Source organism: Schistocerca nitens, chromosome 8, assembly GCF_023898315.1.
Source record: "Schistocerca nitens isolate TAMUIC-IGC-003100 chromosome 8, iqSchNite1.1, whole genome shotgun sequence".
Classification (NCBI taxonomy): domain Eukaryota; kingdom Metazoa; phylum Arthropoda; class Insecta; order Orthoptera; family Acrididae; genus Schistocerca; species Schistocerca nitens.
In genome coordinates this window covers 85,168,130-85,188,157 of record NC_064621.1, presented here as the reverse complement: position 1 = coordinate 85,188,157, position 20,028 = coordinate 85,168,130, and the positions used below count along the sequence as shown (strand labels likewise).

Below are 20,028 nucleotides of genomic sequence, written 5' to 3'. Positions count from 1 at the left end.
GCATGCTCAGCTAAAGCAGATTTCTGGTGCAAAGTAGGTAATAACACCTCTCGTGCACTTTCCTGTTCTAAAGTGCATTCTGTTTATGTGACAAGACTGACCTCACTCGCAAGATATCTTGTAGAATGCAGGTGTTCTGAGACCTGCTGCATCTTTAACTGGTCTCAGTAACTGTCAGATTTTTGTTAGAGGCCTGAAGTTTGATTTTATGTTATGCCTTTTTAGCAGGCAGTATATCAAGCCTGACACAGAGCCATAGAATGTCAAAAGAGCAAGTTTCTTTTCCTGCATCTTGTTGGTATGCTTATTGTGAACTTTGCTTGACATCGTTTCATTTATTTGTTCATCAGTGTAGCCATTGTTCCTGAAGACCTTGCATCAGTGGCTCAGTTCCTATGATGCAACTATGTTTGTAATACAGTGCTCTACTGCCCCTCATGATATAGCTGATGGAACGCAAGTACAGATCAGTGTGAGTATGTTTTCTGTAGTGACTGTTAGGGCAATGCACTATCTTTTTCAACCTCCACACTGACTCGGATGTTACCATTAATATTTTGGAGATGTTCCAAGAAATCATCAAGTTTCTCGTGTCCATGGGGCCACAACAAAAGTGTCATCAACATATCAGAAGAAACTATTAGACTTTAATGGTGCTGTGTTTAATGCAATATCCTCAAAATTCTTCTTGAACAGGTTTGCAACAGCTGGAGCTACTGGATTTTCCATTGCAATTTATTTATTTATTTATTTTATCATCCCAATGGTCACATTTGTGATATAGGATTTGTCAGGGTACATTTTAACAACTATATAATATCTTTACAATATTTTTATCTATGCTGAATTCATATTAATCTATCTTATGTTTAATACAATATACAACTAATAAGTGTTTTTATAACATAATTTCTTATGCACTGATGTAATTTCATTTGTCACATTAACTTAAACATATATTGTTATACAGTTGCACAGAGATATCCACTTATGCTGTAATAACATTTGTCAAGCATGTGGTTCTTTATAAAAGTTTTAAATTTATCCTCATTTTCCAGCTCTTTGATATGTTTTGGTAGTTCATTAAAAAGTTAGATGCCTTGATTACATACATGTTTCTGACTTCGGGTCCTTGTTACAGCTTGTATGTGAAGATCTGTACATTGCCGTGTATCATAATTATGGAAGTCTGTATTGGTTTTCATTTTGTCCTGATTTCTTTTGATCACCAACAGACAATTCAGAATGTATAATGATTGAATTGTTAAAATTTTTAATGCTTTAAAAAGGGGCCTACATTATCCGAATAGCACGTTTCTGTAATTTGAAAATCTCATTTAGACGACAATTTGTTTTTCCCCAGAATACTATCCCATAGGATGCAATGAACTGATAATAGCCAAAATATACTAATCTGGTACAGTCATTACTACAAACTCTTGAAATTATTCTAAGTACAAAACATGCTGAATTTAGTTTTAGTGCTAAGCTCACCCCATTGTCCTCCCAGTTAATCTTCTCATCAATGTGCATACCCAGGAATTTTGCACACTGTACTCTTTCAAGTTGTTTGCCCTCCATGGTGGGATTTAGGTCATCATGTTCACTTATTTTTCCATATTGCACATAATTAGTCATTACTGCAAACTCTTGAAATTATTCTAAGTACAAAACATGCTGAATTTAGTTTTAGTGCTAAGCTCACCACATGGTCCTTCCAGTTAATCTTCTCATCAATGTGCATACCCAGGAATTTTGCACACTGTACTCTTTCAAGTTGTTTGCCCTCCATGGTGGGATTTAGGTCGTCATGTTCACTTATTTTTCCATATTGCACATAATTAGTCTTTTTTGCATTCAGTGTCAGCTTGTCAGCACTAAACTATTTTTGTATATCTTGTAGGACATGGTCCACAGTACTGTGCAACGACTGCTTCATATCACTAACTATTAAACTAGTATCATCAGCAAATAACATGATTCTAGCTTTTCTCTCTGACACCTGAATTTCATTCATGTGAATGAGGAACAGCAAGGGGCCTAATACACTTCCTTGGGGTACTCCTACTCTGACCTCCCTTGGATCTAATCTTAGTTTAATTTTTTTATTAATATTTGGTGCTGTAATTTCAACCACCTGCATCCTCTTTTCCAGATAAGACTCAAACCACTTTTTTACCACTCCTCTGATACTTATAGCTTCAAGCTTTTCCAAAAGTATGCTGTGGTCAACAGTATCAAAGGCTTTTGACAAATCTAGATATATCCAAACTACACTTTTTCCCTCTTCCAATTTAGTGATTATTTCTTTTGTGTATTCCAGTACAGCTGTTTCGGTACTTCTCCCAGCTTGAAATCCATGCTGATTACTGTTTATCAGATTGTGCATATTAAAATAATGTGTGACTCTTATATTTCATTAGTATCTCTAAAACCTTAGAGAAAGTTGGGAGAAGTGAGAAAGGTCTGTAGTTTTCTATTTTAAGTTTATCACCCTTTTTCGACAGGGGAATAACTTTAGAAATTTTCAGTTTTTGTGGAAACACGCCCTCAGCCATTGACAAGTTTGCTATGTGCACCAATGGTTTCGCTATTTGATTAGCCGTTTTCTTTACTAATATTATTGGCACCTCATCTACTCCAGCTGACATCTTGGACTTGAGACTTTTAATCACTTTTAAAACTTCCTTTTCGTTTGTTGGAACTGCCATCATACTGCTGGCTGCCTTGGGTGCTTCCATCTTAATCTGCTCCCCAAAATTCCTGTTTAATGTCTGGGGTACATTTAAAAAGTAATTGTTTATATAATTAGGCATGGCATATTTATCTACCATTTTATTCTCCTCATCTTTTAGAATAATTGCCTTGTCTTTGATAGGTACCCCAGTTTCTTTTCTCACAATTTCCCATGCTATTTTAGTTTTATTTCTGGACTGTTTTATTTCCATATTATTACTTAATAACTTTGCATTTGCAATTACTCTGCGGTATATTTTCTTACACCTTTTTACATATTCTATAAAATCAGTATATGTACACTTCCTCAACTCTGCATTCAGTTTTTTCATGTTTTCACATGATTTCTTAATGCCAAGAGTCATCCAAGAACTTGACTTTATGTGTCCAGTAGACTTGATTCTGGTCAGTTTCTTTGGAAAACACATCTCAAAGTTCATCATATAAATCGACGCAAATACACTATATGCCTCATCTGTACTTGATTGTTTCATAACATCTAACCAATTTTTATTTTCTAAGATACTTATGAACTGATGACAGCTGTCCACAGAGAAGTTTCTTTTGTAAATATTATTTACACCTTTATCTTCTTTTGACCTTAAAGGGATTTCAATGGTGAGAGCATTGTGGTCAGACAATCCTAAATCTATGTTTGTTATCTCTATGTCAGTTGCTGACATATTTGAGAAAATGTTATCTATGAGGCTATTGGAGGTGTTTGTTATTCTAGTTGAATTGTTTATGTGTGGTGACATGTTGTAACTCTTTAAAATGTCCAAAAATTGTCTTTTTTGTTTACTTTCAACTAGAAGATTAATATTGAAATCACCGCAAAGAATAATCACAGCTTCTTTTTTGTAAAAAGTATTTAGCAACAATTCTAATTTATCAAAAAAGACTTCTATGTTTCCACATGGTGACCTATACACTGTAATGACTATGACTTTTTTCATCAGGCCATATAGCTGGACAGCACCTGCTTCAAAAAACTTTTCAATACTAAAGTTCTCTGCTTCACATCTCTTTTTAAATTCTAACTCTTGTCTAAGGTAAATACCAACTCCACCACCTTTTGCAATTTTCCTACTATAATGATTTGCCAGTTTAAATGGATTAATATGAATACTGCTAATTTCTTGGTCCTTACACCAATGTTCAGTAATACACAAGACATCAGGTTGGGTGTTACTTACTGCTATTTCAAGTTCACAATATTTGTTCTTGAGGCACTGCACATTTAGAGTCATAATCTTTAGAACAGGGGAGTGAGCACCGATGGTATTTCTCCTTTCGTTTAACACTGTTATCGCGGAGTTTTCATTATGGCTGGATACCAAAAATCCTGTTGTACCACAGGTTTCTTGTTTCTGTTGCTTTTCCTACTTGAAGTGAATGATGCTGATTGTTTGTTTATACTAGCTGTGGCAGCTGATGACATTTTAATATTCACTATAGCAGATGTTGATGTTTTTAGTGCTTCAGCAAATGTTGCTCTTGTTAAGGTTTTCATTTCTTCTGCTTCTGCCCTCATTTGGAGTGGGATTTTAGGGAACTTTTCTACTGTTATATGGCTTATTTCTTCTAGTATCTTTTCACCCATCATCCTTTATCCATAATAATTCCTGTGCTGTCCTTGCCTCATGAAATGATTTCTCACTGAGCTGTTTGCATCCACAAAAGTTGCACACTTAAAAGCACAGCAGATCTTACTGAATTTATTATTTGTTGACTTTATTTCTTTATTTATACATGATTCCTCGATTAGATCATGTCTATGTGGCACACTTACAACAAGAACCTTTAAATTTAGATCTGACAGCTTTTTTAGAGTTGTTTGAAGTGCACTTGTCGCTAGTTGGCTTTCATTTTTGTATATGTCATTTGCTCCACCTATTAGCATACAGCATGTTCCAGTCTTAACTAAGTTTTCACACTTATTTACTATTTCATTAAGGGAAGCACCAGGTTTGACAATGCCTGTTACTCTAAATCGGGACTGCCAATCATTTATTATTTGTGCCACACCCTTTGCATGACTATCACCTAATACACAAACTTGATATTTGTTGTTCTCCAGGTTCCCTCGTTCCGTCGGTTTTATAGTACACTTTGAAGAAACATTTCTCTCATTAGAAGACACAGATGATCTAGATTAACTTTCATTTGTCTTATTTTTTGAGTTCACATTTCGTGCTGTCGTGTCTTTATTACCCGTTTTTCTTTGCACTCAATTTACTGATGATTTCATACTGTCAGAAAGATTTCGTTCACTACTAGCAGAAGTTTTGTTTGAAACGAAAATTGCCGGTCTTTTTTCATTACACTCGTTTTTTAAATCATCATATTTCCGTTGCTTTATCAGTTCCTCTAACTTATTTACGTAACGATTTGCAAGCGCAAGGTCTTGCTGAAGTGATGCAGTAACACTTTCTTCTATGCAGTTATCGTATCTTGACAAAGCTACCGTTAGTAGATCACAGATGCCATCCATCTGATCATAATACTGGCTGTTATACAGAAAATAAGAAGATTTAAGAGTGTGCCTATATAGCTCAACCACATGACTTACTATTAGTTCCGAAACCTTTTTGATAGGCACATTTGTAAAAAGTACCACCAAATTAAAATTGACCATAATGTCGCCCACACTAAGTCAAAGACAGTTAACTCCACTGAGTTTTTAATATGATGTTCGTAGTGTCATACACGTGGAGTAAGGAGATATACATCGCTAGCTTGTATATCAGTGAACCAATGATGGATATGATGAGGCAGAAGGACATAACATCCTTGTGGATCTTTGGGAAAACATAAGCAGTAGGTGGTCTAGGTACCTGAGAGGGAAGATCTTGACCACACTGTCTTACACCGAAGAACGCTTGAGAAGTTCAGACATCCCTCTTCATTATTCTCGATGGTGGGTTGGTGTGAGCTTCTGGTAAGTATCTTTGTCCTGTAGCACCAGATCTTCATATCATTGCATATTCCATAATTATGGCTGCAGCAGAGAGGACCATAATTCCTTCATCATTAAATAGTATGCACAGGTCAGTGTGCTCAGCCCTGGTCATGTTGGGTGCTGTGGTGGCTTTGTTTTCATGACAGTGTGGTTCATTTCATTCTGTATTTCATCCACTGTTACACTGGGAACCGTGCGGGCTGCCTGTTCGACACCACTTGTTATTTCACAGACAGGAATGACTGATAGGAGGGTGTGAAGTTAAATCCTTTATACGTGCTGACACTGCACTCATACTACATCTGTCTCCATCAAGATGATGTGTTGCAGTCTGAAAGTCTGTGGTACCACCTTAATTCAAGAACTATAGAATGACAGTCAAAATACAGTCACTGTTATAACAAATTAATTACCACCTTACCCAGCAAACATACCAGGTGGTTATAATTAAACTTTCCTTATTTAACATGTTAAAACATGAAAGCTAATAACCATGCAAATATTAAACTTGTTAGTGTTAATGTCCAGAGTATGACTTCCATGCATCACAGCGCCACTGTCCAGTTCCATTTATGCTATCAGGTGCAGTGATCAGTCATTGTGGTTCATAGTCTCACACATCTGACCAGTTTCAGTGCGCTTGTTGATGTGTCAACATGAGCTTGGTATTATTGGTGAAGGTATATTATCAAAACAACAGTAATGCTGCAGCTGCATTTAGAGAATATCACCAGCTGAAAGGATTATGGAAAGGTCCTCTTTCTCCACCTGTTGCGCAGAGCATGATGAAGAAGTTCAAATCAACTGGAGAACTGGGTGTCACTCCGGTATGAGGCTGATGACTGGTTGCACCATAGGTTGTTGATGAAATTGCTGTTACTATGGCAGACAATGCTGCATCAATTCCTGATCATCAGGAAGTGCACACACTGTATCATTAAAATTGAACATCCCGTGGTCCACTGTATGGAAGGTGCTTCAAACTATTCTCAATGGTATCCATACAACATCCATATAATACTGCAGCTAGCATCACAGGATGCACAGCAGGGTATTTACTTCACTCTCCACTTTCTTGCAAGGATTGAAGTTGATGAGGACTGACCCTAGACGATCCTATGGACAGATGAAGCTCATTTTTCTCTGACAGGTGAGGTGAACACACAGAATTGCCGAGTGTGGGGATCTTCACCTCCATTCACTGTGCATAAAGTTTCTCTATATGGTGTACATGTCTCCTCATGGTGTGGCTTCATGGCTGCATTCGTCATTGGTCAATTCTTTTTTTAACAGGGTGGCACTCAAAAACCAAAGACGAGTAGTGTGACTGGCCAGTGTTACTGCAATACGCTTCGCCAGCATGTCATACCCATCCTACAGGAGAGAGACTCATTAAACTCAACAGTTTTCATGCAAGATGAGACCCCAATGCACATCGCTCAGGAAGTTCCCCTGCTTTTCTGAAACACATTTTGAAAGGATTGAATTATGAGCCAATCGTTTCCATATGCTTGGCCAGCACAATCACCTGATCTCACTCCCTGTGATTTGTGATTGTGGGGCTATCTGAATGACAGGGTTTACCAGGTGAACATTTACACATGTGCTGATCTGAAGCACAGCATATCAAGAGACATAGCCAGCATACCAATGTACACGCTTCGTTCTTCTGTGCAGAATGAATTCCTGCACTTTTAGACTCTTCTGGATACTGCTAAGCGCCATATTGAACCCCTTTTATAGCAGTAATGGTACCGATATGTAATGGTATGATGTACTGTAGCACCACATTAAAAGTATTTCAATTGAATTGATTCTGCATTATTTCTCTTCCCCATGCCCTTGACATTAATGCTACCAAGTTTGGCCCTCATACAGTAATTAGTTTCTGTGTTAAATAGGGATAGTTTAATTACAACCACCCATTAGAAAGACAGTCAAAATATACAGTCACTAGTGATGTTACATATGTGTCAGTCCAACTTGACAATATATACTTCGACAAACTGCCTATTGTCTTCTGTCTCGGGTTCTTCGGCCGACGTTCATCTAATGATTTTTCTGACGTTTCGCCAGCACGAGTGGCTGGCATTGTCAAAGCTTCACCCTCCATTGCCGGTGGTGAACTGGAGGTGAGCTCGCGGCCGCAGACTATATGTACCTGGCGCGCCAACGTCCGAGGGCTTCTCAGCGGTCATTTCCGGTGCGGTTCTCCTCTTGCTACCTGCGACGGTCGTTAGCTGCAGTACGGGAAGCAAGGATCCGTTTACCTTAAGGCTTTCCTCTTTCTTGTTGAAACTGTTCGCGTGTTTTTGGATTTCTACAGCTTCTCTGAACAAGCGCGTGTGATAGTGCTTCTCTACAGCCAGAACTTCCGTGTCGGCGAATTTTATTACGTGGTCGGTCTCATTCAGTGCGTGTTCTGCCACGGCCGATTTCTCCACCTGCCCCAACCTGCAATGTCGCTTATGCTCTTTGATCCTGGTGTTAATGGATCGTCCAGTCATTCCGACATAAACTTTTCCGCATGTGCAAGGTATACGGTATATTCCCGACATTGCAAGTGGGTCTCTTTTCTCCTTCACCGATCTAAGACACTCTTTGATCTTCCTTGTCGGTTTGAAAATCGTCTTTACGCCATGTTTGCGCAATATACGGCCGATTCTGTCTGTCACTCTGGGAATGTATGGCAGAAAGGCCGTACCCGACATTTCTTTTTCTGGTTCCTTACTTTGCCGAGTGTTTGGCTCTGTTACACTTCTAATGTAATTTGTGGAGTACCCATTGCTCCTCAGAACAGTTTCCAGGTGTTGCATTTCTCGTTTGAGGTGTTGAGGCTCACATATTTGTCCTGCTCTCATTACGAGCGTACTAATCATGCCTCTTTTCTGGCTCGGGTGGTGGTTTGACAGTTTGTGGAGGTATCAGTCCGTGTGTGTCGGTTTTCGATACACGCTGTGTCCCAGGTTTTCGCCGTCCCTTGTGACCAGCACATCTAGAAATGGCAGTTTCCTGTCCTTTTCTACCTCCATGGTAAATGTTATGTTGGCATGGAGGCTGTTCAAGTGTCTCAGGAATTCACCGAGCTGTTCTTCACCATGGCTCCACACCACGAAAGTATCATCGACGTACCTGTACCACACCTTAGGTTTGCAAGTCGCCGAGTCCAGTGCCTGTGCTTCGAATTGTTCCATGAAGAAGTTGGCCACCACTGGACTGAGAGGACTACCCATGGCGACACCTTCCAGCTGTTCGTAGAAATCGCCATTCCACGTGAAATAGCTCGTGGTGAGACATGCATGGAAGAGCTTTTTGATGTCTTGCGGGAACATGGAACCGATGTGCTCCAGAGCGTCGCTGAGTGGCACTTTCGTAAATACCGAAACAACATCAAAACTGACCAGGATGTCGTTTGGCGCAAGTTTCAGTTTCTTCAGCTTCTCAATGAAATGTCCTGAGTCCTTAATGTATGTGTCGGTCTTTCCCACGTGTGGCTGTAGCAGAGAGGCCAAGTGTTTCGCCAGTTTATACGTTGGTGAGCCAGGAGCGCTAACGATCGGTCTCAGTGGAACGTTGTTCTTATGGATCTTGGGTAATCCATACAGCCGAGGTGGTAGGGCTTCTGTGTTGCGCAGGTTTCTCTGTATGTCCGCCGGCAGAGAAGACGCCTTGATTAATCGATTCGTATTCCGAGTGATACGCTGCGTCGGATCTGCGCTTAGTTTTCGGTACGTCGTCGGATCTAATAGGTCTTGGATCTTTTGCTCATAATCTTCGGTCTTCATTACGACGGTCGCATTCCCCTTATCGGCAGGCAGTACCAATATACTCTTGTCGGCGTAACAGAGCCAAACACTCGGCGAAGTAATGAACCAGAAAAAGAAATGTCGGGTACGGCCTTTCTGCCATACATTCCCAGAGTGACGGACAGAATCGGCCGTATATTGCGCAAACACGGCGTAAAGACGATTTTCAAACCGACAAGGAAGATCAAAGAGTGTCTTAGATCGGCGAAGGAGAAAAGAGACCCACTTGCAATGTCGGGAATATACCGTATACCTTGCACATGCGGAAAAGTTTATTTGGGAATGACTGGACGATCCATTAACACCAGGATCAAAGAGCATAAGCGACATTGCAGGTTGGGGCAGGTGGAGAAATCGGCCGTGGCAGAACACGCACTGAATGAGACCGGCCACGTAATAAAATTCGCCGACACGGAAGTTCTGGCTGTAGAGAAGCACTATCACACGCGCTTGTTCAGAGAAGCTGTAGAAATCCAAAAACACGCGAACAGTTTCAACAAGAAAGAGGAAAGCCTTAAGGTAAACGGATCCTGGCTTCCCGTACTGCAGCGAACGACCGTCACAAGTAGCAAGAGGAGAACCGCACCGGAAATGACTGCTGAGAAGCCCTCGGACGTTGGCGCGCCAGGTACATATAGTCTGCGGCCGCGAGCTCGCCTCCAGTTCACCACCGGCAATGGAGGGTGAAGCTTTGACAATGCCAGCCACTCGTGCTGGCGAAACGTCAGAAAAATCATTAGATGAACGTCAGCCGAAGAACCCGAGACAGAAGCCAATAGGCAGTTTGTCAACAAGTGGCCACGAAAGCCTTAACAATTTTGTATTACGCCTCTACGGGGAGGAGATTTGCAGATTGTACCGACGCCTTGACCAACGACGGAAGAAGAAAGCGCGACTGATGTCCTCTCTCGCCTTTCTGTCACGGTGCCGAGATGAATGTGCTACACCGAAGTTCTTGAGATGCAAGCGCCTATTCACCACCGCCCAAGCACATCGTATCTACGACAGAATGGAACGAGCTTTTCTTCGTGAGCGAATACATACAACACGGAGAGACTTGGCAAGAACGGATCAGGAACTTCTGGACATTTTCTATCAACTAAGTAGCAGAATGCATCGAGACGACTGGGACAAGATCAACAGCATCACTCACAGGAGCATGCAGAACGAACTCGAGCGCTGCACCGAGCGGCAAAAGAAAAAGTTTGAAAGATGCCGGAAGCAGACCGACAAGGCGATTCCCGACATGTCACACACAGTGGTCAACCTCACTGAACGACAATTGACCGAAGAGGAAGTGTCAGTCCTTCAAAAAGGAGGGAATTTCGCTATCATCCCGAGAACTATACCTATGGAGGACATCATTGCCAACACCGAAGCAGCCATTCGGACCCTTCCTTGTGAAAGGGCAGAGGAAATACGCACTGAAACAGCCAGGATACTGCGCCGAGCAAAACCACCAGCTTGCAACCTGAAGAAAGAAGAGGAACAAGCCATTAAGAATCTCAACGCCGACAAGAGTATATTGGTACTGCCTGCCGATAAGGGGAATGCGACCGTCATAATGAAGACCGAAGATTATGAGCAAAAGCTCCGAGACCTATTAGATCCGACGACGTACCGAAAACTAAGCGCAGATCCGACGCAGCGTATCGCTCGGAATACGAATCGATTAATCAAGGCGTCTTCTCTGCCGGCGGACATACAGAGAAACCTGCGCAACACAGAAGCCCTACCACCTCGGCTGTATGGATTACCCAAGATCCATAAGAACAACGTTCCACTGAGACCGATCGTTAGCGCTCCTGGCTCACCAACGTATAAACTGGCGAAACACTTGGCCTCTCTGCTACAGCCACACGTGGGAAAGACCGACACATACATTAAGGACTCAGGACATTTCATTGAGAAGCTGAAGAAACTGAAACTTGCGCCAAACGACATCCTGGTCAGTTTTGATGTTGTTTCGGTATTTACGAAAGTGCCACTCAGCGACGCTCTGGAGCACATCGGTTCCATGTTCCCGCAAGACATCAAAAAGCTCTTCCATGCATGTCTCACCACGAGCTATTTCACGTGGAATGGCGATTTCTACGAACAGCTGCAAGGCGTCGCCATGGGTAGTCCTCTCAGTCCAGTGGTGGCCAACTTCTTCATGGAACAATTCGAAGCACAGACACTGGACTCGGCGACTTGCAAACCTAAGGTGTGGTACAGGTACGTCGATGATACTTTCGTGGTGTGGAGCCATGGTGAAGAACAGCTCGGTGAATTCCTGAGACACTTGAACAGCCTCCATGCCAACATAACATTTACCATGGAGGTAGAAAAGGACAGGAAACTGCCATTTCTAGATGTGCTGGTCACAAGGGACGGCGAAAACCTGGGACACAGCGTGTATCGAAAACCGACACACACGGACTGATACCTCCACAAACTGTCAAACCACCACCCGAGCCAGAAAAGAGGCATGATTAGTACGCTCGTAACGAGAGCAGGACAAATATGTGAGCCTCAACACCTCAAACGAGAAATGCAACACCTGGAAACTGTTCTGAGGAGCAATGGGTACTCCACAAATTACATTAGAAGTGTAACAGAGCCAAACACTCGGCAAAGTAAGGAACCAGAAAAAGAAATGTCGGGTACGGCCTTTCTGCCATACATTCCCAGAGTGACGGACAGAATCGGCCGTATATTGCGCAAACACGGCGTAAAGACGATTTTCAAACCGACAAGGAAGATCAAAGAGTGTCTTAGATCGGCGAAGGAGAAAAGAGACCCACTTGCAATGTCGGGAATATACCATATACCTTGCACATGCGGAAAAGTTTATGTCGGAATGACTGGACGATCCATTAACACCAGGATCAAAGAGCATAAGCGACATTGCAGGTTGGGGCAGGTGGAGAAATCGGCCGTGGCAGAACACGCACTGAATGAGACCGACCACGTAATAAAATTCGCCGACACGGAAGTTCTGGCTGTAGAGAAGCACTATCACACGCGCTTGTTCAGAGAAGCTGTAGAAATCCAAAAACACGCGAACAGTTTCAACAAGAAAGAGGAAAGCCTTAAGGTAAACGGATCCTGGCTTCCCGTACTGCAGCGAACGACCGTCGCAGGTAGTAAGAGGAGAACCGCACCGGAAATGACCGCTGAGAAGCCCTCGGACGTTGGCGTGCCAGGTACATATAGTCTGCGGCCGCGAGCTCGCCTCCAGTTCACCACCGGCAATGGAGGGTGAAGCTTTGACAATGCCAGCCACTCGTGCTGGCGAAACGTCAGAAAAATCATTAGATGAACGTCGGCCGAAGAACCCGAGACAGAAGCCAATAGGCAGTTTGTCAACAAGTGGCCACGAAAGCCTTAACAATTTTAATATATACTTCATTCGATAATGGCAATTTAGCTGAAACAGATCTGTAGTGAAAGAAAAAAATAAAAGTTAATATCACACAGCAGTGAGTCTGGACACTCATTATAAATATGTCACTTACTGATATAGTATGCAGCAGGTCCTATGGAACATAAACTTTTGACATTGTTAACCACTAGAGGTGTTAGGAATAAGCGGTGTGGTAAATAAGTGGTTTGAGTGTTATGTAGAAAACAAGAGCCCAACAAGTTCAAATTTCACATACTTCAAGAAGATTATTGGTAAAATGCTTATTAGACTCAAAATATACTTATGTAGATGTACCTCAGGGGAGTTTATTGAGCCTGATCCTTTTACTAATTTATATTAACGATTTCCTATTGTGTGTCAAAAATTAAGAAAAAATACTGTTTGCTGATGACTGCACTACGCTGATCACAGATAAAACAACAATGCAGTTGATAACAAAAGCTTGTTGTGAATTCCAGATGAGTATGCTCACAGGAAGAAGCAGAACAACAGTAAATGCAATTAACACACAGTTTATTACTAAACACACACAGACTAAGAAATATGGGCACACGATATAATTTTTCAAAAGGAACTAAGCGAGTCAAAGATATTGTTGGTGCAGGAAGCTATACTTCCTGCAAAAGAGACTTCTTTTCTAATATTTTGCAGCATCAATGGTGCGGTCCGCACAGAGCTTCCTCTCCCCTTCCCGTGCAGTGTGAAGCACTGGTGGATGGAGGTCACTGAATGTCACAGCTGCTGATGTCATTTTCGAGCACTAGCGTGTGACCAGTCATGCCATGGCTGGCTGCAATGTAGGACACAGCTGGGCCATAACTTTTGGCAAGAAGAAAAGGATGGCTGTCTTGAGGTTATTAAGTTGTGGTGGCAAGGTGCTTTCTTTGGATGTGACAGTTTCTCCTTGTGTAGCTTGAGAATCTCCTTTGTCACTTCTGCTTAAGTCATTGTCACCTTTTGTATTTCCAAGTCAGGAACCTGAAAAGCATTAAACAGTTGCAGGCAGGTGTTGTGTAGGGATGGAGAAACAGACTGTGGATGTAATGGCAGACTGCCAGTGTCACAAGGTACTGGCTCTCCACTGATAGTTTTCCTGAGAATAACTCATGTTAGGTCTGGAAAGAGACGAAATCAATGGAGAAAATCTGCAACCAAGATTGGTTCTTGAACATCAGTGACCGGAAACTCGCATGGAAATTTCTGATGCAGACCAAAGACCACTTCGAAAAATTTGATATGACTGTCATTTGTGCTGTGTAGTTGGATGGTAGGTATCTTAAGCTCCATTGATGTTTCGTATCTGGGAATGGTGTCACTTCTGAGCCAGTGTTGATCAGGAAGTGTTGATTTGTTGTGTTGTCTAACACATACAGCCTGCTACTGTCTCTCAGAAATGGGGCAAAACTAGTTTGGCCATGTTTTAGCCCTAGGTGATGTAAATGAGTGCAGTAATCCAGAAAAACTATTGCAGACCTTGTATTACGTTTGGGTGGTTGCACGGTTTAGCATATTTCGTGACAGTACTCACTTTTCCGTGGATGTTTATAAGATGATATTTGACTTTTTTGTGTTGGCTTCAGTCGTCTAGTGAAAGTATGATTCCATAATGCTGTTTTCGTTGGCTGCAGAAATGTCCTGGTTCAATGCCTTTGCCTCACTTTTGGTGCTTCAAATACCATTTTTCCGAATGTGCTTCCTTCTTGGTGTTTATATAAAAAAAGTAGTAGAATAACTTAATTTTGGTGGTCACTTGCAAATTATTAGAACAGGGACCTGTACATTGTTCCACCGTCACACACCGAGTGTTCACTGCCGACTGACTATGGTCAAAGACGACTCCAGTGTCAAAGACATTTCACACAACACACAAGCTTCCACTTGTAACCAGTCTCTTTGATATTATTCGTCACATCTACTAATATTAATCAATATGCTGTCACTCTCGAACATGTAAGCAAATTAGCTTAAAATAAGCCAAATTACCATTCACAAAAAATATTCTGATAAAAATATAAGAAAACATTTACAACCTCCCTCATTAGATTTGGTATCGACAAATCCGGTAGAAAGTAACACATCTCCCAGATCCATTACAACGGCATGGAGCAGTTGCGTACCCGTTTGTTAAAATGAGTGTGAAACCAATGCAGCTACAGTTGCATCAGCTTTCCTGTGCAAGGAATATTATTTTCAGCTGTGGAAATGGCTATCACGGCTGTCTGAAGATCACTGCCATCATGAGGAGGCAGGGAGTGTAGTGACATCACTCTCATTTGTGTACATAATCACTCAGATTCTGTCAGCTGCTAATAGCTGCTGACAGCATGTTGCACCAGGAATGTACTGGTAGCAGTCATTGTTGTCTGTGACATCCATGTATTGTCATTGCTGTGAGATACCAAAAAGTCTGTCAACCACAACTAATTTGTGTTCCATAATTTCCCTCACATGCAAGATCATTGCCAGCTGTGCTGGGATTTGTGCTCTGAGATCAACGTCGGGCAAGATCCCTAGGACCACACACGGTGTAATTGGCTACCTGAGCATCTTCTCGTGTGAGAAAATCAGCTCTGCCCCACGTGAGGTTACAAACAGATTCAGCTGATAATGCCCAACATGTACGGACTGGTAAAATGATGTAATGTGATGCTGCGTAAATCTGAAGTACTTGGAAGAATATTGTGTTGTTGGTGTGAGGAAAGATTAAACTCATAATTAGAAATGCAGAGGAGGTCAAAAGTCATTATGCATTGCTCGTGCATACTTTCATCATTGTTGTAGATGATGGTATGACATGATAGAATGTCACTTTTTTGTTTCACACGTAACATGGGTTGATCCATGCGGTAGGAAACATTATGCGAGTCTCTGTTGGGATCACTGTTTTGTCCAACATGTTCATAAATGCGGCAATCATGGGATGGCTCAATTGTCAAATCGAACACAGTCCAACAAAGTACAATTTTATGTTACAGTAGCTGCAGGGTCACCACTGTGGGAATTACAGCTGGGGATGCTCGTAGGAAGAAGCAGAATGCCACGAAATGTAACTAACACACACTTTTTTACTGAACATGGAAATACAAAGAAATGCATAAAACTGTTCACATTGAAATGAGCAAGTCAAAGATATTATCCCTGGAGGAGGATAAACTCGCTGCCAAAGAGTCTTGTTTTCTAATATTTTACATCATTGATGGTGAGGTCCCACCAAGGTAATGATGCTATCAGAGATGTCCATAAATATTCACTGGACAAGAGAGTAACACTTAATTTATATATTTATTTTGATGTATTTATTTATTTTGTGGTCCAGTGATCCATGTCCTGAATATCTCATAGAGCACAGAACCTGTCAGTGTAAAGAAGACAAAATTTATGAACATCTGATTGAATAAAAAACACAGTGGTCCCAGGCCAAAAGTCAACAAGTCTGTATTAGAATGTGTAAATGAGACCAAATTCTTGGGGATGACTGTAGATTGCCAGGTTAAATGGACAGAAGATGTGAAGGTTTTTGCAAAGAGAATATGTGCAGCTTGTTATGCCCTTTGAATCCTTGCTCCAGCCTGTAATATTTATTGCCTCAATGCAATGTATTTAGGGTATTCTGATTCCTGACCCTCATTAAACTATCTAGAAAATCTTCAAAAATTATTATTAGTGTCAATTGTCCCATGCCAAGCAACAAGTGTGTTTATGTTGTAATCAAAAAATGTTCAGCTATTTAAAGCACAAACCTGAGAGTGGGCAAGGCAGTTGATTATCTTGAGCAATTTTAGTAAAAATGTGATCAACTTATCTTCTCATTTGTGATACAGCAGTCTCACTGGTTGATTCCTGTCTGCAGTGGCCACAAGGAGCTCTCAGGTTTTCTGTCTCCATACATTAATTAAATAATAAATCTTTCAAGATTGTCTGTTCTCTTTTAAAGTACATTTATTCAATATCTGGTGAACACCACAATGCACTCATACTACATTGATGACTTGAACAACCCACAAGTGCATCTTCTTTGTGCCAAAAACTTGACACACATTGCATCTTGACAAGAACAGAGATATAACAATTTTAATACAAAGATATGGGTACACAATTGACATAATCAATATAACCAAAGATCACATTTTATTAATATATTATTGAGAAAAACAGATATCTATTAATTCATCTTTCAGAATAATTGTAGACTATGATCATAATTCAAATTTTAAATATTCTTGACTTCAAATCATCAAAAATTCAAAAATTGTTACATTTCTCAAAAAATATATACACATTTCTATTTACAAAGCATACAATCATTTTTATTGCAACATCAGATTTATATTAAATACAGAATTACAATTTCCATTCCATTGGCTCATGTTGTGTACTAATTTTTAACGGATTCTCTAACACATGATGGTAAAGGAGATGCGCTGATCAGTTCCATTACAATATATACATTCAATCCTCTGTTATGAGATCATGTTTTAGATAATAAGTGCTAGTAACAAACATACTGAGTTCAAGGTACAGAAAAAGACCATGCGAATAATGACAAATAGCAGCAGTAAGGCTCATTGTGTTCATGTATCTAATATGCTAAAAACTCTGACTGTCCATGTGGATGTATCTTTTGCAATATAATGTAAATTACGAATAATTTTCATCTATATGCCACAAACAGTTCAATACACTAGCATGGAATCAGAGTGAGTCACTGTTTACATCCAAACAGGAAAAACAAACCTAAAATACAAATGTATCATTTTAAAGCAATAGAAAATCTAGGATAGAATAAGGACAGTATTATGAAAAGTATGGACTGATACTCATCATTAGAGGATATGTAAAGTCACAGACAGGCACAACAAGGAGACTGTTAAATATGTGAGCCTTCTGCCAAAAGATCTTCATATAAAGTAGACAGCACACACATATTCAAGCAAGCACAACTCCCACACATTACCACAAAAAGATAAAGATGTAAATGGTACCAGTACCTTTAGCCAAAGTCTTAAAAAAGACATATTAAATAACAGTTATTACACTGTAAATGAATGTTTAAAATAGCCTCTGATAGCCAAATAATACCATTGATCATGTAATATTAACTTTACTTCCATGAACATGTATTATGTAACAATATATGAGATATTGTATGCTATACAATGAAATACAGGAACTACAAAAAACGAGAGAAAATATGTATGTTATGCAATAAAAATCATTTTATCAACCACTGATGGCATCCTTAAACAATCTACATTGTACCACAAATGAATAAATTAGTCAGTCGGTCTTCAAGTGGTGATCTTTACTGCTGGATAAGGCACAGCTAGTACACTGGTTGTCAATGCAAAACACTGAATGCATGGAGACTGAGCTTCACTTTGGTATCAGCACCTAGATAATACACTTTGGTATCAGCACCTAGATAATAGTATACCCTGTTGAGACTATACCCACTATCATTGTTAGTTGCATTATCAGTTTTGTGAATAAGCTGTGAGTAACACTGTTCCAGAAAGACAAAGAAATAGGAGGATCTTCATAGTCCATCCTGTATCATTTATTTATACAGGTTCAACAACTGTTGATTTTCCAGTTGCCATAATAATCTATGTCACTATTGTTCACCTGTAATGAAAGGTGTATTCAAAAAGAAACCAAACTTTTGCTATAACACCTTTATTGTACAACATTTGAAGCACTGTCCCTCTCAAAATAATCCCCTCCACTGGCAATACACCATTCTCATAGTTTCTTCCATTTTTGGAAAGTCTCCTGAAATGCATTTTCTGGGGTGGGACACAGTTCTCTTGTCGCATTACCCTGAATCTCCTCTATGCTTTGGAACTGATGTCCTTTCAATGTGGTTTAAAAGTTTGGGAAACAGGAAAAAGTCTCCTGAGGCTAGGTTCAGGGAATATGGTGGATGGCGCACAGTGGGAATGTGATGTTTTGCTAGATTGCCATGGACAAGGAGTGACACATGAGCCAGTGCATTAAAATGATGTAACATCCAAGCCTGGTTTTCCCACAAGTCAGGCTTTTTCCTGCAGACAGCATCTTTATCCACTCTGGAATTCATCAGCAACTCCTTGAACAGTTTTAAATGATGATTTCTACAAATCATCTGTTGGTGTGGAAGGTTTTCCAGGCATGGGATTGTCACCAACCAACATTATGCCCTGTTGAAAATGCTTAAACCACTCATAGCACTGCATGTGACTCATAAAGTCATCACCATATGCTTGGCAAAGCAAGTTTTGCCAAGTTTGTAGCAAAATTTCATATACACATATTGTTCTTTGGGGTCTTTCTTTGTCACTTTGGCACTAATCCAGTGATCAGATTCTGCACTAGCTCAGTTTAGTGGGTATATAGCTTTCTCAGTAATTGTCAGAGTGAAATGCAGCAAGTGCTGCTTTGTTTTCTAACCCTGCCACTATGTGTTCTCAGTAACTGCAGCATGCTCCCTCTGCTGATTGGTGTGCTATTGCAAAAGTCTAGTTTCTTTTTGAATGCACCTCGTAGTCTGAACCATACAGAATTTCCTGCGTTACCACACAAACTCATAAATGTATGTACAGTCCATCTTGTGTCTAATACTCACCAGGAGTAACAGCATGTCTTCATCAGTGTGTTAATGTTATACAATACATAAAATTGCATGTTTGAATGTACATTTATCATCCTGTATCCCTAAATTCTCTCTTATTTGAACATATTATTGTGTTTAAGTCAAAACATCTCAGTATTTGAAATAAAAATTTTGGCATACAGATTTGCAACATGCCGGTATCGAGAACCAACTCCTAGTAATACAAGCAACGTGTTCATGCATCTGACAAATTATGCTGTCAATAAGTACAGTCGTACCTATGTTGTTGATGATGAAGCAGGTAGCAAAAGGTAAGTTCCTAAATTAGCACATCTGGTTGGTTTACAGAAGTGTGATTGCATAGTTAACTACTACTGTACTCAGAATAAGTTGTCACCGCAGAAAGGTTAACGGAATCAGTGCCATACTGTTCAAAACAATTACAAAAACTAATATGTCACAACACATTCATAACTTGCTACACTGCTCCTGTCATTTATCCTGATACACTGTTACATTAATT

At 40.4% G+C, this 20,028-nt stretch overlaps 1 protein-coding gene across 1 annotated transcript in view; it reads left to right on the top strand.

Annotated features, from left to right (window-relative positions):
* Window positions 1-20,028, top strand: part of LOC126199400 (tubulin polyglutamylase ttll6-like) — a gene marked incomplete at its 5' end in the record, with an annotated part of 426,833 nt that overhangs the window by 117,276 nt on the left and 289,529 nt on the right. The window contains one exon of the mRNA XM_049936319.1: window positions 19,688-19,816. Coding sequence (XP_049792276.1) covers window positions 19,688-19,816 — 129 coding nt within the window. The remainder of the gene's footprint in view (window positions 1-19,687; window positions 19,817-20,028) is intronic.